This window comes from Macrosteles quadrilineatus, unplaced genomic scaffold (assembly GCF_028750875.1).
Source record: "Macrosteles quadrilineatus isolate MER2022 unplaced genomic scaffold, UCM_ALF_1.0 Scaffold_3__2_contigs__length_128488019, whole genome shotgun sequence".
Lineage (NCBI taxonomy): Eukaryota > Metazoa > Arthropoda > Insecta > Hemiptera > Cicadellidae > Macrosteles > Macrosteles quadrilineatus.
Window position 1 is genome coordinate 69,546,779 of NW_026542596.1, and position 20,588 is coordinate 69,567,366.

Below are 20,588 nucleotides of genomic sequence, written 5' to 3' on the forward strand. Positions count from 1 at the left end.
GGTACCGAGTCGGCCGATTCGCAAAACTATAACCCTTCACGATCCACAAAACGAACTCGTACGGGGAATGCTGAACTTACACGAACTCCTACTATACTCTAGAGGTTGTTGTAGAGCTAGTTTTGTAGAGCTAAACATTATGACTGTGCCTTCTTTGTATATTTTTAGTAACCTCCTCCATGTAAAACAAAACATCAACTCATTTTCTACACAAGCTTCCTGTCATGTACACTTAACCAGAAATAGAAATGATCTGTCCACCCCCCCATGTTAGGCTGAGTAAAACCTTGAATTGTCATTTGTATCAACAGTTGCAGTTATACAATAAGTTACCACTAGAATTAAGAAATCTCAATTATGTCAAATTTAAGTCAGCCATCTCTGTACTCCTTAAAGCAAATGCCTTTTTCTCTACCAAAGATTTTTTAGATTGTAAAACTTTTGTTTAATGTTTACAAAACGATGACTGTAAATTGTATTGACCTTTCCTATTGCAATGTATATTGTTTAACGGAATAAAGAATTGTCTATTGTCTATTGTCTACTTTAGGTTAGGTTACTATACCATTCCTATGATTATAAAATACAGATTTTTTGATATTTAATTTTTTTTATTTTAATTTTTAATTTTTTTTTTTTTATTAAACACCAACGGCAAACACCATTTTACATTAAGTAGTTACAAAAAATATTATAAAGATATAATAATTAACAGAGGAGTAACAATGCATAAAAAAATATAACAATGTATAAAAAATATAACAATAACAAAACATAACAATGAATATATCAATAATAAGAATACAAACAAAATAGGTCACAAATATTAACATGGGAAAAATCAACAACAAAGGAATAACAACAACAATGATTTTATGGTGTACCCTCGAGGATGCAGTCAGCCGCAGAACGCCGAACCACCCCCAAGGAGGCAGTTAAAAGGTCCACAGAGCTGCTTACCACATTCCCGAGGCGCATGATCCGGGGAATGGGACTAGATCTGGCGTAGTTGGTCCCAGTATGGTCCAGTTCAAATACACGCTGATGTCTCGTGATCCTCGAAGGAACATGGAAGTTTATCCTTTCCAGCAAGAAGGGGCAGTTGACTTGGTTATTTATCAGTTTATAGAGAAAGGTCACATCAGCCACTCGCCTTCTGTTTTCAAGACTCGGAATGTCATAGATATTAGAGAGCTCATCTACCCGGACGTCACGAAAGTCAAGTCCAGCACGACATCCCAGGAACCTGATGAAGCGTCTTTGTACCGACTGAAGATGGTAAATATGGCCAAGATGGTATGGTGACCAAACCAAGGAAGCATACTCGAGAAGCTGCAGGATGAGAGACTTGTATAGGATAATACAGGCATGGTTGCTCAAACCATGTCTAGCAGAGCGGAATACCAAACCGAGCATACGAGAGGCCCTGGTGCAGATTTGGTTTATGTGGGGTCCAAACTCGAATGAAGAGTCAATTAGAACACCAAGATCCTTGATGGTATTGCATCTCTCAACCCGGTTGCCATCAAGAGAGTAGTCAGCTAACACTGTATTTAATTTCCTGCTGAACGTGATCAATTTGGTTTTTGTGGGATTCACAGCCATGTCATTGGAGAGGCACCAGCCAAATACGTCATCGAGGGCGTAGCTGAGTTTGATTTGATATCAAGGACAATCAATGACCCTCACTTTTGTTTATGTTAAGCATATTGGATCGTAGGTATATGCACATTATATGATAGGCTATGACAGATATGTGTAGCCTATATGTCAGATGTTTGCTATCCTCATAACTTCTCCTCTCAAAGTATTTCCCCCCAACTGAAGTAATTTTTGTTACCTGAAAGCACAAAAAATAAAAATGTATAATAATTATAATAATAGTATAATAATACACTTATACTGTTTACTCACAAGACGGTATACTTAAGATGGTAAGTGGTGATCAATTTCGATTGGAGACTCCAATCATCATCAGACCCAATAGGCGAATGGGGCCTAATGTAGTGTAACCTCCCAAAGGGAGTCACATGAATTGCCGAGTCAGTCGGTTTGGGTCGAGGGTGTTGCCTAATTGTATTTTCAGTCTTGTATTCAGTTCACCTTGTAGTCACAGGGCGCCACCTCATTTGCCGTTGGGTAGGGGGGAGTTCCATTAATGAGGAAAGGGAATTCCTAGCGGGTTGGACGGTTGCCTGGTATTTAGGTGACCGAAAGGTGAGCCTGACTACGAAAGACGCGAATACGACAAAAGAACAAGTTTTACGTGACCAAAATGAACACACCTTACAATCTAAAATTACTAAAATGTACCCTAACCTCAAGATCTAGAGGTAACTGTGAGCGTAAAAACCTAGAATTCTGTTAAGCCTACCTAGGTGTGCGGATACTGATCCATTTTATCAAGGGGAAAAACATGACTTAAAACTAGAACGGGAATCAATAATTCAATACAAATACAAGTTACAAAATACAAGTTTACTAGAGAAAAATTCAACTATTGACAATATACAAAGGAATTGAGATGTTGTTCAAAATTTAAAGAACACAATTAATTTTCAGTACAAAAGGCAGCAACAATTCCTTAACCAAGGTAATCCTCAAGTACCAAGTGGTTCAAAACATGGACAATAATAGCAAGAAAAAAAAACCCTTCAATGAAACAAGAAACAATTTACTAAATTTACTAATATCAAATATTCGAGAACATGAAACAAATTTACGTTACTGAGTTTTGGATCTCAAAAATATTGGAACCTGAAACAGACGATTTAAATAAACACTGACAAGTTAACAAATTAGAATGTGGGTTTTAAACAGGTTACTATTTACATACACTAGGCCTAACCAGAACCTAACACATTCCTTCAGTAAATTAAATGATTAAATTTCAGACAATATTTTCATGAATTTAGGTGGCCACCTGGAATAAACACAATATAATACACAATGAAACAATGATACAAATAAATATAAATATTACGATGAATGTTGCTTAACCTACGTTGCTTCTTCAGAAACGGAGCGTCCAACCTAACCTAACCTAACACTCCACAAAACGGGCAGGGTGCACTCAGTCTTCTATTTTGTTGATAATGGGACGGCTCAAATTGAAACAGAAAAGATTTTGCCTGCACACAGTAAGTTAACTTAGGCCTAGGACTTATCGTTTTCACATCCAGTCGAATCTCGGACCCAGAGTCTCCATGGCGATAGGGTCGGATCGTCCAACGGTTGGTAGGGTAGACTTCAGTGGCCAGTTACAGTGACACTGCAGCGGCGATGAGGTCGTCAATAGGCAGGTCTTGGAAGTCCAATAACGTCTCTGGTCCGTAACTGCTCTCTCTGATCCGTAACTGCTCTCTCTGATCCGTAACTGCTCCCCCGATCACATAAATCCCAGGCTAGGGTTCGGGGACAGTTGTCGAGAATCTTGGAGGACAAGAAAAGGATGAAGTATCATGGCCGTCGTCTCAGAGAAGAAGGACGAAAAGATTCACTCCCAAAACCAAGGAACAAGGGGGGGGGGAACTGAGTCCATTTGGTGTAGGTCCGGAGTCAATTCTTCTTTTATTTTGGTATTTTTTTGGTCTCAAACGGCAGGCAGCATAGCGCGCTTATGCAGCTTATCAACATAGCTGAGTTGATCAGTCTCAGCATTGTTGAGAGGATTGAATAAAAGTAGATTTCACTTCGGAACGTTACAAATACCCCCTTTCCTTAAGAAAATGTCCCACATTTTCTTGACTGCCAGAAACTAATTAATATAAGGCTTTAAGTCTGAGATATGCCACTTCCCAATTGCTTTTCCATCTTGATCCTCCAATTTGTACACATTAGATGACAGTTTCTCCACAACTTTATATGGTCCCACAAATCTGGGTGTAAGTTTACTGGAGTAGTAGTTAGCCGCATCAGATTGAGTGAAATTTCGCTTCCATACCAAGTCATTTACTTTTAATTGAAGATCCCTCCGCCGTAGGTTATACCGCTGGGCATTTTTCTCGTGGCTTTTATCCAGTTGACCCTTAACAAATTTATATATGTTTTGAAGGTTTCTTAGTTTTTCGGATAGTAGGTTCACATCTTGCAATTCTTCTAATTCGTCTGGACTCTTGAGAAGTTGATATCCATCCCCGGAGGCTGAAGGTTCTCTTCCATAACTCAAGTAGGCCGGTGAATAACCTGTAGTTTCATTAACTGCTGTCCTTAGTGCGAAAGCCAGGTGAGCAATATTTACGTCCCATTTACGATGGTCTTCTTGAACAAAAGCACGAATCATGCTTAGCACGGTTTTGTTAGTGCGTTCAGTAGGGTTGGATTGTGCATGACGGCTGGGGTTGAATAGCATTTTGACTCGATACTGTTCTGCTAATTTCTTCACTGGTTTCCCGATGAATTCCGAACCATTGTCACATACTATGTAACGAGGTACTCCAAATAAAAGGAAAACATGTTCTTCTACCAGGTTGGCAACTGTAATAGCGGTAGCGGAACGTATGGGAAAAAGTAAGGCAAATTTCGTAAACATATCTGTAACTACCAAGATGAATTTATTACCCTTAGATGATCTCGGCAGAGGGCCTAACAAGTCCATACTTATCATCTCCCATGGTTTGTCTACTCCACGACGCACACCCATGAAACCTGTGGGTTTTGTTTGGTCATATTTAACCTTCTGACAAGTTTCACAGCGTCTAATGTAGGTCATAATATCAGTGCGCATCTTAGGCCAATAATATTTTTGTTTAACACGGTGATAGGTTTTGTAACAACCAAGATGGCCAGCTGTTGGTAGATCATGACACTCGACCAATACTGTTTTCCGCAGTTCCTTAGGAATTACCAATTTCCACGCATCTTCCTCGCTATCACACTTATCATTATTTGGGAGGAATTTCCATAACCGTTGGTTGTCAGTTCGCCAGACCGGGTAACGTTCTGGACTAGAATTTACTAGACCAATCATTTTTAGGTACCATTTATCTTCTATATTGTTCGGGATTACTAAGCCACAACTTTTAGGGGTTTCAACTGATGGGTTGGATGTTTGGGACAATAAATCTGGAACCACATTTTCTTTTCCCTTACGGTGAACTATCTTGAAGTCGAAAGCTTGTAGGCGCAAAGCCCACCGTGCAAGTCTTCCTTGAGGTTCTTTTAGGTTATGTAGCCAGAGTAACGAGTAGTGGTCCGTTATGACAGTAAAAGTTGTACCTTCCACATAGGCTCTGAATTTTTCCACCGCCCACACAACTGCTAGGCACTCTCTCTCGGTAGCAGAGAATTTTTGTTCATTTTTCGATAAGGCTCGACTAGCATAAGCGATCACTGTCTCCCCTTCTGGTAATTCTTGGCTTAAAACAGCGCCTAATCCAAACCCACTAGCATCACACGAAATGAGGAAAGGTTTGTCAAAATCTGGACAGCTCAAAATAGGGGCCTTAACTAAGCATCCTCTTATATCCCTAAAAGCAGATTGGGCCTCAACGGTCCATTTGAATGGAACTTTCTTCCGTAGAAGGCTTGTTAAAGGATGTATTCTGGTTGCGAAATCAGGTATAAACCTACGGTACCAACTGGCCGTCCCGCAAAACTGTCTGACTTCCTTCTGATTCCGTGGTATCGGGATGTCCAATATTGCTTTTACCTTATCTGGATCTACCTTAAGACCACCCTGGTCAACAATATAGCCTAAATACTTAAGTTCAGGGCGACATAACACACACTTGTCCCTATTCAGGGTCAGTTTAGCTTCTTTAAGTCTTTTGAAAATATTCTCCAATACTTGTAGATGAAGTTCGAATGTTGGCGTTACCGCAATAATGTCGTCTAAGTAGACGAATACATAAGGTTCTAAGGTTGGGCCTAAAATATTATCAATAAATCGTTGCCAGGTGGCAGGCGCATTATGGAGACCGAATGGCATTGTGTTGAATTGAAACAAACCTCTTCCTGGGATAGTAAAAGCGGTTTTATCTTTACTAGCTTCTTCAAGTGGGATTTGCCAATACGCATGTTTTATATCGAGAGAGCTTAGATATTTTGCATCTCTCAGACGGTCTAAGATGGTAGTTACTCTGGGTAGTGGGTATGCGTCTCTTCTGGTAACCTCGTTGACCTTCCGGAAATCCACTATAAATCGTTTTGAACCGTCAGGCTTGTCCAAAAGGATCACGGGACTCGACCAAGCGCTCATGGAGGGTTCAACCACCCCTAACTCAAGCATTCTATCTAGTTCTTCGTTGATAAGTTTTTGTCTGGCCGGAGAAACGGCATAATACCTTTGTTTAATTGGTTTTGCATCACCAGTATCGATCACATGGGTGACCAGATCAGTGCGGCCTAACACCTTTTTGTTGTCTCCTAAATATTTTTCAACTAAATTCTGCAAAATTTCAGTTTGGTTTTTAGATAAGTACTCCTTAGGTTGAAGACCCTCTTTAACTTCCATGGAATTTAATTTTGGAGCGAATTCCCAGGTTTTCTCTGCCATATTAGTGACTAGTTGCATCCTTTCCCAGAAGTCTATGCCTAGGATCAAGCCTTGTGGTAAAGTGGGTACTACTATCACGGCAATTTCTCGTGTTCTCCCTTCTAAGGTTATCGGGATGATTATCTTCCCCTTAATTAAATGTTGTTTACCATCAGCCGTTTCAACAACCTTGGATGAAAATTCTTTTAGTTTGGCAGGGAATCGGTCTAATATCCATAAACCTTGGTTTCCTAACACAGTGCTCGAGGCACCGGAATCTAGAAGTGCTTTAATTGATTTCCCGAATATCCTGACATCCAAGTAAGGCCTAGGATCATTTTCACTGGAGGTGATGACATAGCTAATTTTCAGAATTTTATTAATTTCCTGGGAGTCAGCAATTTCATTACCGGCCCCCAAGCTTATGCGTTTTTTGGAATAGTAGGATTGCACCGAGGACATTCTGGCTTCCGAATATTTGGTGTTCCACAAGAATAGCAAAATTTCCCTCTCTCCTTCCTGCATTCTGAAAATCTGTGGCCCTCTCTTGAACAATTCCAGCATTTTATCGTTGGGTGTGATTCTCCGGTAGTCTGTTTATTTTGTAAGGCTGATAATTTCTTGGTGTCTGTAGTCTTCCAATCTGATTTGTATCTTGAGTGTCCTTTGTAAGCTAGGTCAGGTTCTAAGGCTTTAGAGCGTTGTGACTGAGATTGATAACTTGCTCGTAGTTTTCCTAACTCTGCTTTCCTTCCCATATCTCGAAGTTCTTCCAGGTTTCTGATGTTGAACATGCACAATTTTTCTTGAAGGTAAGGGTTTAGGTTTTTAATCATTTGCTGCAACTTTAGTACCTCTGGTTGTTTCTCTGACAATCTCCCATAAAGCCCCTCCATCGCTGCAAGATACATGTCTATGGATTCATTTTCCCCTTGATTCCGACTCATTATCTCTTGAAGTAGCATGTAATCATAGTCAGGACTCTGAAACACAATCTTCATTTCGGTGCATAGAGCATGCCAGGAGTCAATTCTTGAGATTGTTGAACGGTACCATATCAATGCCGACCCGGAAAACAAATCTACCGCAGATTCAAATAAATCCTCCTCACTCAACCCACGAGCTCTTCTAAGTTCCTCTACTCTTTCTAGAAACGCACCTACGCTCTGACCTGATTCATTGTCAAACTTTAACCCCCATTTAAATACAGGTACTGTCTTGGATAAACGTGCTGGTTTGTCCTTGAGATGATTTTCTTGACTGTTCTGAAAGTTGGATTTACTTAAGGGCTTAGTTTCATTACGATTCTCCAGTTCTTCAGTTTTTGTATTATCTGTAGTTTTTAAGTCACCACCCATTGGGGTCGCAATTTCATCTTGTTTATTCTCCGGATCAGGCACTTGTTTCATGGGATCTGAAGGGCCTTGGCCTTCTGTGTTTGGTTTCGTTGTTTTGTTTGACAATTCATCGACAAATTCCTTAATATCCTTCAGTAGCTCTTCTTTCCTAGAGGTTTCTTCTTTGTTGTCTTCGCTGTCTTCATCGATAGGAATCCTGCTGACTCGTTGTAGAAGATGAGGTTTAAGTAACTTTGGTCTAGCCTATCTTGGCCAAACAGCAATTTCAATCACACCTGTTGATCTTATTTAGGATAGGACCCACTAACCATGAAGAAGCTAAATCAAGAAGAACCTCGCTGCGTTCAGTGCTCAACGAGTTTTTACTTCAGAGGTGAGTGAACGTCTGAATTTATTTAAGCCTACCCTTTCCATGTGATTTTTAAGACTTTTTAATGGAAATTATTTGATGGACTGACTGAAAGCATAGATAAAACATCTGAAAGTTACCTAGGCCTAGGCTAGACATCCTTACAACTAAATTGTCTTGCCCTAGCCTAACTTATGACACAGGTGTAGCCTAATCTTGGTTCCAAGTCTCATTGCCTTTTTTAGGACATATTTAGGCTGCACTTTACTTGACGTCCTACACTCATTCGATTGTTTTTTCGATTCGATATTTTCATTCGATTGTTTCATTCGATATATCGTTTGGTTAGTTAGGTTAGGTTAACCTTACCTAACTTACCAAACGATATATCGAATGAAGCAATCAATTAATCGATATATCGATCGATATTTTCATTCGAATGAGTGTAGGACGTCAAGTAAAGTGCAGCCCATATTTAACTTAAGTGTTAAGATGATATTCCTTCTTCCAAGGAATGTTGTTGGTCTCATTACCTAGGTCTCTTTGCCGTTTACTGTCAAATAAGACATATTTTCTTACCGTAATGTAAATTAGCAGGCTAGCTAGGCCTAGGTAGCCTACTTAACTTAGTACCTGACTAAGTTTAGGCCTACTCCATAGGCCTACTTAGCGGTAAGTTAGGACTAAAGCTTTAAATGTGTTTAACCCTAGGACTGCCTTCCGCCGACTTTTTAGTCTGCGGTTTGGTGTGTGCGCTCGTTCCCCGGCCAGGTTTGGACATTAATTTCCAAATGCTTACGGTATTACACAATGAAAATGATCCAGAAGCGTAATAATTTTTATACCGTTGGAAAGAAGAGATTCTGAACTTTTATTTTCATAAATGAACGTCGTGGCACTAACTTAAGCTTAAGTTAACAGATCAGTATAAATGCTATATTTTAAGTTAATTTGAACAATATTTGGTATTTATTCCGTACAGGTGCCTCCAAATGAATTTTTAATTTTGATATCTTACTTTATAGTTTTTTACCTCCTGAATCCAAATATACCATTAATTTTCACCGCTGATGAATATTTCTCAAGATATCGCCGTAAAACATACCTAACATTACAATAAACAAGTTAGGATGGATGACATTTACAAGTGGAATGAACTGTAGGTTAACTAAGCCTTAAGCCTACTTACAGCTGATTGTTTTCAACCACACGACAAGAACAACTGGAAGTAACAACTTTTGAACTCCATTAACTCATTCTGATTCTGTCACCGGCAATATGCCTATTGACGACATTTTACTTCACTACAAATAAAATACAAAACAAAATACTCATTCGTACCTACTCATGCGTGTTGCGTAGTGCTAGCTGTTACTTTCTGCTACGCCGTCGCCATTACAAGTTCAGATTAAGTTAAGTGAAGAGAGTAACATGGTTGATGAGAAGAATAACATCATTGACTAAAGATAATAACATCGTTGTAGACACGGCCGCCTTTATTTGTAGAAACATATCAAGTGATTCTATAGTCAATAACTTAATGTTTACTTAATGTTTAATAGGAATTTCGTCACATTATGGAGATATAGATGGAATAATGGACTAATTACTCGTAGTTCTTATTTAGGCATGTCAGGGTGGTAGGTCGTGCTATATGTGAATTGGTGACTGCATTAAGTGTTTTGAAGTTAGGTTAGATTAGGAAGGTAAAGTTTAGGTTAATGTATCGAGTTGTTAGTTTATGTCGCCTGCAGACTGTTTTTGTAAAATTAAAATCCTGAGAAAAACATTTCAAATTACTATTTCAAAAATGCTTGCATTTTTTAAATCGTAATTTGAAGTGTTTTTTCTGGATTTTAATTTTACAAAAACAGTCTGCAGGCGACATAAACTAACAACTCGATACATTATAACCTAAACTTTAACTTACCTAATCTAACCTACCTTCAAAGGACTTAATGCAGTCACCAATTCACATAAAGCACGACCTATCACCCTGACATGCCTTTTCTGACATCAAAAAGAGTTTGCTTACACATTCTAGAGGTTTGGTTAGGTTAGGTTATGTTAGAATAGCACCATTTTAGTATGTAATTTCTAAACGGTGAAATATAAATCAATAAATCATTAATAAGGATCAAATACTGGTAACAATAATAAATTTTTAACTTATTGGCCTTAGAAAGTGAAAAGTGTAACTTAATCAGGTGATTTTCATATTGCAGAATCAGAGTTAGCTAATAAAAGTTGTCACTTCCATTTGCTTGACCATGATTGAAAACAATCAGCTGGTTGGTTTACTTAACCCATAGTACATTCCACTTGTAAATGTCATCCATCCTACCTTGTTTATTGTAATGTTAAGTATGTTTTTTCAGCGATATCTTGAGAAATATTCATCAGCGGTGAAAATTAATGGTATATTTGGATTCAGGAGGTAAAAAACTATAAAGTAAGATATCAAAATTAAAAATTCGTTTGGAGGCACCTGTACGGAATAATTACCCAATATTTTGCGCGCTTAAAATTTTCAAGCTGCAATCGACAAAATCTTGTAGCCTAAAACACGCTTTATTGATAAAAATGTACAAGTTTAATTTTGTCTATAACAGGAAGTGTTTGTTACCATTGGATAGAACATGAGTTGTTCTTTGTGTTTGTTTAGAGAAATTTGTCATACGTTAGGGAGTCTGAAAAATATATTTTTGATAAGTTATCAGCTGTTTTTTTATGTTTTTGCTCAAACCGCCGGTTTCTAAATCACGAATAAATATGTTGATAGCCAAATTGACATTAGATTGAAGAGAGTCATCTATTTGAAGATATGAAAATGTTCTATCTCTATGTTTTGATGCCTTTCAGTACCTACCTATTAAGATTCAGGTGGGTCGCTGGAATCATAAAATGGAACGAGCATTTTAAAAGTATTTAAATAGTAAACTTGAGGTAAAAAAAAACAAACTTGCTGATAATCAATATTAAATATTTAGGCTAATAGGAAACGTCATTTAACAATACAAAGTTAAATATCTAATTAATGGACGAATTATAAGTTTTTAAATTTACAATTACAACCTGAATTGTCAGCCAACACAAGCTCAGTATTACAATAGGCAACGTCTTCAAAACGTTCAACAATATACTCTGTGAATTACTCTACTCCAACACAGTACTGTAACTGTACAATATATTTAGGTGGTGTACATTTTTATAGGGTTTAAGAATTCAAATAACTTTAAGTGCTCGAATAATACTTTGGCAAAAAGTATCTGGTTTCAAAATTAGTTCACGAAATAGGGCAGACTAGGAGGCGTTGCTCGCCACTCCCAGGCTGCCTTCTACAATAATCGCCAGGAAAAATACCCTCAATACCTTAATTGCCACCAGCACTAAAAAAGGTTTTGTGACGAAGTACGGTAATCTTATAATTCATTTTGATAGCCCCAGGTTTGCGTTTTATGATAATAATGGTAGTGTTTTGGCGGTTCTTTAACTCCACCATCGTCAGGCTTACAAAAGGACCCACTTTAGGAGGTGTTGTCAGAATATGTTACAAACATTAAACAAAAAACACTAAACGATAACAGATAGGCCTATCAATTAACGCAAGTACATTGCCGCGTGCAGAACTGGAAGTAAACTAAGAATCAGGTTATGGCGGACCGACGTGGTCTCTGGATTGTCGTCTGTGTTATCTACAGCTTATGTTGGAATTGTAGTGTAGTGACGGAGAAGAGTGTTGAAAATATAAAGGGATTCATAATTGAGTTTCACATTCAAAATTATTTCGACAATAATAACCACTTTAATGCTAGATATATAAAAATTCTACATTACTGCGGGAAAAAATTTCCTTTAATCAATTAGGCCTACTTTGGAAAAGTTTGAAATATTTAAATACATAATACTAGGGACAGCATAGACAAATTTTGAGTGAAAACACTTGATTAATTATGAATCCAATTATACTTTCTACACTCTTCTCAATCACTAATGGTCCAATATCAGCTGTTGAAAACGCAGACGACAATCCAAAGACCACATCGGTCCATCATAACCTTAACCTGATTCAGTTTACTTCCAGTCTTGCTGACGGCAATTTACACGCGTGAATTGATAGGCCTATCTGTAATCGTTTTGCGTTAAATGTTTGTTACGTACACTGATGACACCTCCAGAAGTGGATATTTTTGTAAGCCTGACGATTGTTGAGTTAAAGAACCGCCAAAACATATGTAGCAAGTCAAATTTGACCCTACCGTACATGTTAAGGATTGTCTAACTAGGTGCGTTTTTACCATTCTTACAAGCAACCTTAATTAAGAATGGCAAAATGTTGTTGGTGTTGATAGTGAACTACCGTACTTTTTTGGGCTGCTTATACAAAATTATAAATTCATTATGACAGCTAGCAAAAAAATATCCCCCCGAAAAGTTTGTGCCACAGTACCCCCCCTCTGGGCACCCCTGGTGCGGCTACATTATTATCTGTGCTGATTTTCATCAGAGGTTAGTGTAAAAGAAGTGTAGGGCCTATTGTCAGGGTGTATGAGTTAGTAGTAGTGTTTATCCATATTACGCTGGGATATTATTATTTATGTCCAAATTTTGTGTTATTGATATAGCCTAGTGATTGTTTAGAGGTTATGCCTATAGGCCTAGCCTAGGCCTTAATCATAGCCTAGCCTACAATGGTATTATGTGTGTCTCACGCCAGAATAATGCCTTTGTATATAAATTGTATAACCTCCTCTGATTATATTTGTATGTTTCAAATTTTCAGACCAAATTTGTTGATTTTCCCCAATTTCCGTATTTCCCCCTATAAAAAAATTACTGCATTTTTGAAACAAATCAATCACATTTTCATGTAGGGAAATAAATTACTTACATTTCATATATCTTAGATTGTCTGTAAAAATTTGGTGTAAAAATGCTAGGTGTGAAATTTATTTAAAAAATTTGAATTTATTTTTATATTTTACTATTTTACAAAAAATCCACCAACAGGGATTCCTGGTATTTTATTTTAATTTTATTTTATTCTAAATCTCCTTTCTTTGCTAAACAAAACAAGTATGATTATGACTAGGTTATCAATGGTACTTTAGGCACTGCGAACTGTTAAAAAAAACCTCTGCAAAATGGTCAAAATTGCCACGGCATTCAGCATTTTGGCATAAATCTGGCCAGGGCAATAATAGGGTTAAAAGGCAAACCCATTAGCTGTAGCTTTTAAGTACTATCAAGGCCTACATTAGCCTACATTTTTATCCTTCACAAATTAATCAATGACAAATTTTCTTAATGTTATTACCCTATAACTTACAGTTAACTTAGTTGCTTGGTTTCAACCAAGCAATAGACATGAAATAGATTTTTGTGTCATGATGATTGCTCAAATTTAAACTGTCTTAAAAGCTCACAAACTTGTTCTTAACCGAGAAAATGTTGTTAAATCCTAATATCTGTACTGAAAGTATCATCAAGATGTCACCGTTAAATCCTAATATCTGTACTGAAAGTATCATCAAGATGTCACCGTTTTAACTTTTGGCCTTTTTATTAAAAGTCATTGAAACCATTTCTTCCCATTAAAACACTTTTGCTGTTACCTATTAAATAAATTTAAATAATTATGTACTATGTAGTCAACTAAGATTTTTTTTGAAATTTGTACAGTTGAATGTTTTTAAGTTTTATTAAATTGCGGTTTACTGAGAACAACAAAGGATAGTGAGTTTTAACCAAACTAGTGTCCCTGTTGCTCGAATTCGAGCAATTTCTAAATATTACAGGCGTTATTTTAAAACGAATTTCAACCAAGTCAGCAAATGTTTGAAGCAAACTGTTAAATTAGCAAACTTATTGACTGTTTACAATTAACATGCTCCTCTTCTCACTTTTGATTTCTGACAACAGCTGGAGTTTCATAACAATTTTCGTTTCCAATGTTAATCTTATGGAGGAATACAACACTTTAAAGGGCTCCAAGGCCTCACTCTCTCATCATTTCTCTAAAAAGAAAGTTTCCTGCACAACTTCACGTTACGCTCTTTCCAATGACACCAAAAACATGTCAATCGGTTCAGTAGTTTCTGAGGAGTAGTTGTCACAAAAAATCTGCTTGCGTATTAAATAAGTATAGATTAGGAGCTGTTACCAAGTAGTGAACTATGTACTTTATTTTTGTGTTGTGTTTGTATGTGGTTCAAGAGAACTAAATAACATGAATGGTAAGGGAATAGTGTGGAGTTAGAGGGATTAAAGTTCTTATAAAGGCAGTTTTGTTGTGTACAGTAGGCCTAGAGAATATTTTTCAGTTTTATTAAGCGGTTTACTGAGAACAACCAAGGTTAGTGAGTTTTAACCAAATTAAGAACTGTTGTGAACTGTGTACCTTATTTTTGTGTTATGTTTGTATGTGGTTCAAGGGAACTAAATAAAATGAACGGTAAGGGAATAGTGTGGAGTTGAGGATTGTTTTGTTATACATACCATATTTTGTGTTCTAGCACTTAGTGGATGACCCATGTTTTGGCTTCTGTTAAGCCATAGTCACATCTTTCAGGACCGAAAATGATTCATCCTCTGATTTTGTCAAATAATTAACACCTTAAGAGCACAAAACACTTAACATGAATACAAGAACAATATGGCAACAAGGCCTACATTAATACTGAAAAAATAGTCCACAGGAATGTTCCTCAATGGTCGGTAAAAGTGCACTAAATTACGCTGAGTCATCCACTTCATAGGATGAGACATGGTTTGGACGAAACCTGGTTTGTTTCAAACATCAGTAATCAAGTAGATTCCTGATTGATAATGAGCAGCTGAGTGATTGTGGATAAGCAGACATAACTTAAAATGCCCACGAAATAGATAACATCGACTTGGAATTTATAGAAGTTGAATCTTAAATACCTACAGGTAGATGTTGGTACTAATAACTCGTTTGATATGCAATGTAGATATCTTTTAACACGTTGAGTGCGGGCTACATTTATTGATATAGTGCGTCACGACGAGTGCTCCTATAAGCCTACATCTATAGATGTAGTTGTGCCACTCCCACTACATTAGTTCAGTATGAGCTCAGCCATTGCCAGGGAACGTTAAAATCCTTGCCAGTCTGTAGCTTAGAATGCGAGCTTTAGTTTGGTTTAGGTTGGTACTAAAATTTCCCATAAAATCCTGTCTGGCAATGCTATTGTCCCGGTTTCGGGGATTTTTCTCTCTTCGAGTCACAGTACAAAGACACTGGCTACGCATCCAGGCAATGCTGCTACCTTCGGGTGTATCAGTGAACTACGTCCAATCTCGGGGTAACGCAGAACAAACACCGCTGCTCTTTTGTGATTCGTCAGACTGAAATATTTGAATGCAAATTGCGTTCGGTGGCGCGCCAGAGCTTCGCCCCCATTCATTGGCGAATACCTGATTACAGGTTTTCAGCACTCAACCGTGTTTATATGCGAATTTAATACATAACACACAAAATGTAACTTATGAACTCAATAATTGTAATCGGTGACTCTACACTGGTTGTTGAAGCAACTCTTATCTGCAATAGTCAAACTGTGATATGATGGAGATGCTAAACTTCTTGGTCGTTACTGTATAACGTACATATATTTTTTTGCAATCGTTATAAATTCACTTGTGGATAATCGGGAGTCTACTGTTTATCAAACAACTCCTTCGTGACCAATCACAAAGAAGACTTGGGTCGTTTCTGCCGATAAGACTGCCGCCGGCGCAGTAGACCTGTGTCTGCAAACTACAAAATGTTGGTTTATCGATGGACAACTGTACCAAAGATAGACTTTCCCCTATTGGGTCTGATGATGATTGGAGTGTCCAATCGAAATCGATCACCACTTACTATCTTTTTTGTATATTTACCATCTTCTGAGTAACAGTATAAGTGTAAATATATCTTTTAAGTGTTATAAGACGTTTCTTTTATTTACTCTCTATATACATTTAGGATAAAATTAAATGAGATACAGAGACAAGTATTAGTAACATCTCACCTACAGGTCTAGGCTGTGGGTGATATTTTATACCAGTGTATCTTATACTAACACCTGTTCTCTTCCAGTTCATCACTTTAGTAAACTCCTTAAATAATTACCTACGTGTAACTTTTGTAGATGCTGTAAATCCCTATGGCCACAAATGCCCACGTATTCTTCAGTGTGGGCATTCAATTTGTGAAGGGTGTCTGACCAACGGCTTTAAGTCTAACGGCTCCTTGACATGCCCATCATGTGCAAAGATATCTGAAACAAAGAAATTGTGAGTTGAAAGGTTTATTTAAAATTTACATGTGTGTCTTCTACTTTAGTTCCTTTAAAGATTTCCTCCTGACCAGTCCTAATGTGATCCATATCTAGTCCAGTCATATTAGGGTTTTAGGTGGAAATAGTTCCCTAGGTGGTAAAACTTTGCACATGTCTAGTACTAGTACCCAGTAACAACAAAGTATTAAAAATCAACTCGTGCCTGCCGTGCTACGGCCGCCATCTTGGAAAATGGTGGCAGATTTTCACTTTTTGTCCATATTTCACACAAATAAATAAAAAAAAAACAAAAAAAAACAATATTGGTCACAAAATATTGTTTCACAATGTTTTTTGAAATATTAATTTCAATTTTTATCAAACCGTTAGAGATAGGGTCTTCTTCAACTTTTGTATGAATAATATTTCTGTATTTCCAACAATTAGTGAAATGTGGGCAAACAAGTGAAAATTGGCCACCATTTTCCAAGATGGCGACCGTAGCACAGCATGCACGAATGTTATGTAGTTACTGGGTACTAGTACCCAACTACACATGTGCAAAGTTTCATCACTTAGGGAATTATTTCTAGGTAGAGGGGTATTTTTACCTAAAATGATTGGACTAATCTTGTTCCTCCTGAATCCTGTTACTAACCTGCCTTTTCATTCTGCTGTTTAGTTCTTCTTTTGACTGTCTTATGTTGAGAACAAAACCAATATCTAAACTAATGTCACGTTTGATACAAACTATATTTTGTGATGAATCCATCAGACTGTACGAAAATCTGTTAGTGACTGTGAAACAATTGGTTTTGTTTTTAAACAGTTCCATTTCTCATTACACAGTGTGCAGTTGTTGACATTAATCAGGCTGTGTGTGTGTGTAAACTAATGGATATTGTTACATCAATTAGAAGGTTTGTAATTGCATGATACCTACTAGAATACAACTGCTGGCAGAACTGAACTACTCTGTAGTATTTAAAGTAGAACTTAACAATCCAAATCGCCAAATCCCTTACAGAAAGAGAAAATACCCCCGCCGCAGCAAACCTGCAGACTTAGCGAATTTCCATCTGCCTGATTGGATTTAAACTAAAATGTCTCCTTAAAAATATCACATTTATTCCCTACTAGCTGTGTACTCGTTCTACGCACGGGGATCTTATAGTAATCAGTTGAAACCTTCTTATATAAAGAACAGCTGTTAGTTTGCATATTTTCAGATATGCTGGCCAAACTATTTATTATACATAACTTCATTTTATGTCGTTTGTTGTTGTTCCGGATCAGTATGACAATCAATAAAAGGCTAAATTACCTTTGTCCGCTGGTCGATCCTAATGTATCCTATTACAGGAGATGCATTTCGGTGAAATTAAATCGCCATCATCAGTCCTAAAGGTCTTGAGCTTCCCCATTAGGTGCGTCTTGGAGTTTTTGAAACACATACACAAACTGTACACTTATACACATGACGAATAAAACATAAATACACAGTAGGCCTACTTTTATATTTTTACTATAGACAAGTAGACGCGCGTCGGTCGTGTGCCGAGTCTCGACTGAAAACGCTCATTTAAAAAATGTAAGTTTCCCAGCAATATACAACACTGATTCAAGGTCTATTTCCCGGTTATCAAAACTTAAGAACAATTTTATACACAAAGAATCTCTATTTTCATTTACTGTTACCCTACATATTATTGCACTTGCGATTAATTAAATCCGTTATGTAAGGAAAAACGTTTTTAATCCTAATTGGTTTGGATTTGCTTTCAAAACGTGATCGGAAATGGTTGCGGTATTTGTAAACAACATTCAATGTAAACATATCAGTGACAGCTAGAAGAAATAATCTTGATTTGAACAGCTGTTCGTTATTTCATAGAAGAATATGTGCTAAACATTGGGAGAAAAATTTACAAAAAATCGCACAAAATTGGGTTTTTAAACGTCCGTTATTTTATTTACAAAGTGGTGACGCCATATTTTAATGGCTAAAGACAATTTCGCCAACTTGTCGAACTTGAATTTTGGTAGGTACTCTCGTTTTTCAGGAGTAGGCCGCGTAAAATGGCTCTTGGGTCGTAACAGACATGAAGACAGACAGAAATTTAGATGAGACTTGTTTCGGTTTCTCTAATGTATAAAACGTAAAAATAACCTAAAAGTTTATGATTCTGAGCAATGTACAGACAAAACTCTAATTTTATTTATATAGATTTAAACAGAATTAGTTTAATGAGTACTTAGGTTTGCTGCAACAGGGAGGGTAAAAAAGTTTTTTTTTAATGTAAAATATTAAAAGGTACTGTGGTTTAGTAAGAAATTAATATATTTTCCAAATTTGATCAAAATATGTTCATAAACAAGCAAACTACAACAGTTGACTTATTCTCCATAAGAATAACATGGGAATTTAAAAATTACAATTTTTTTGAATTTTCTCCGTAACAATTAGGCGCATAATAACGCTTCAATATACTAAATTATTTGTTTTTTTAAGCTCTACAAAATGATTTAAAAAGAAATTGTGAAATTTTGTGTTTTTAGGGTCAAAAATGGGGAAAACCTATTTTTACCCCATAAAACCCCCCATAAACCCCCGTTCCCATAGTCCGATCATGCTGGTTCGCAAACTCATTCAAGTTTATCCCGCCTTACACCTTCAATCCAAATTTTATCAAAATCGGACAAAAATTACTCAAGTTATCGTGCGGATGGACACATATAATATATATATATATAATATATCTCTATTACTAAGCAAATCAAAATACCACAGTACCCTATTAATTTGCTAATATAATTTGCTTAGTAACATTTAAAGTAGCCCTCATTGATGTATACAATAACAAAATATATCTCTATATATAGATATATAAAAATTTGAACGAATGGTGTTTTTGGCCTCTGGGGACATCAAAATGAAAAAAGTAAATCGGTCCCGGGCTTAGGTCTTACCATGAGACCTACGGTAATAGCTAAGTTACTTCCCTATAGGGAAATTCGCTAAAAACCTAAAATCCCAGCAATAGAGATATTTATTGAAGAAGGCAGAAGCTGTGATTTGACAAAATCCAAAACCTCTTTAGTGCCTCTGCCCTCACGGAACCATCTTAATAATTCTTGTGTGGTAAAATTTTGCCTATGTCCCACGATCTTGTAGGTCATGGAAACATAATCATTTAAACTTCCATGATCTGTGAATTTTTCGATTGCAAGATAGCACTTGGCTAGGTGCGTTCCTGGATCGCTATATATTTAAAGCTCACCTTACCTATTTTGTGTATAATACCCTGAATTTCAGTAAAAATCCAGTTTACCGAATTTTTGATTATCTGAACGGTCCCAATTGATTGGATAAGCCTCTGGATTGAAAATTGCAATATAAAATGGTTTATATTATCTTTAACGTCAAATGATCCATGTGTAGTTAGCATCAACTCGAGCTATTTCATGCGGCTGGGACAAATAAATATGCTTTCCTCATACACCAACGCCTACCTCGTGTGTTTGTCACTTGGCAAGTTTGTGTTTTTGTGAATTTTGTGTATAATAGACATTATATATCTTGACAAACTCATCCACAGATGAAAGCATATTTATTTTAACATTCTACAACCTGAAGATGTGATGTGCCCCAGCGGCATGAAACAGCTGTAGTTGATGCTAACTACAGATGCTAACAGATCGTTTGATGCAAAGGGTAACATAAACCATTTTATAGTTAGTCATTGATTGTTGAGTTACTTCATAGCCTATAGTCTTTCTTTTTTGCGATACAATACAAAATTACAATGCAAAAAGCGGTTTGGTTCTTCTGAATAAATAGAACCATTTTACTATTGTAATGATTTTGAAATCCAAACTTTTACAAGGTAAAACCTATAGAATCCCAGGATCTTTTTGATCGGCAGGTAATGTTTTTGAGACGCAAGTTTCAAATTTCATTGAAATATCTTCTGTTGTTTTAGCGAATTTCCTCATGGGGAATAAGCCTAAGGTTACCTTAGGTTTCATGGTAAGACCTGGGCCTTGGACCAATTTAGTTTTTCGTTTTAATAGTGTGATAACTCGAGGTAAAATGATCCTATAAGGATAAAGTTTTG

At 36.8% G+C, this 20,588-nt stretch overlaps 2 protein-coding genes across 2 annotated transcripts in view; one reads left to right on the forward strand and one right to left on the reverse strand.

Annotated features, from left to right (window-relative positions):
• Positions 1 to 873: 873 nt before the first annotated feature.
• LOC128989286 (uncharacterized) lies at positions 874 to 1,605 on the reverse strand. The gene has a single exon (XM_054411165.1). The coding sequence runs from the start codon at positions 1,603 to 1,605 to the stop codon at positions 874 to 876; it is 732 nt and encodes a 243-aa protein (XP_054267140.1).
• Positions 1,606 to 7,984: 6,379 nt separating this feature from the next.
• The window catches only part of LOC128989287 (RING finger protein 17-like), a 199,596-nt gene continuing 186,992 nt past the window's right edge, over positions 7,985 to 20,588 (forward strand). The window contains exons 1-2 of the mRNA XM_054411166.1: positions 7,985 to 8,206; positions 16,342 to 16,486. Of these exons, the coding sequence (XP_054267141.1) occupies positions 8,143 to 8,206; positions 16,342 to 16,486 (209 nt within the window). The 5' untranslated portion in view covers positions 7,985 to 8,142. The remainder of the gene's footprint in view (positions 8,207 to 16,341; positions 16,487 to 20,588) is intronic.

What these genes read in the sequence shown, in the direction of transcription:
- LOC128989286 (XM_054411165.1), bottom strand. Translation starts at nt 1,605, where the DNA reads ATGGCTGTGAATCCCACAAAAACCAAATTGATCACGTTCAGCAGGAAA.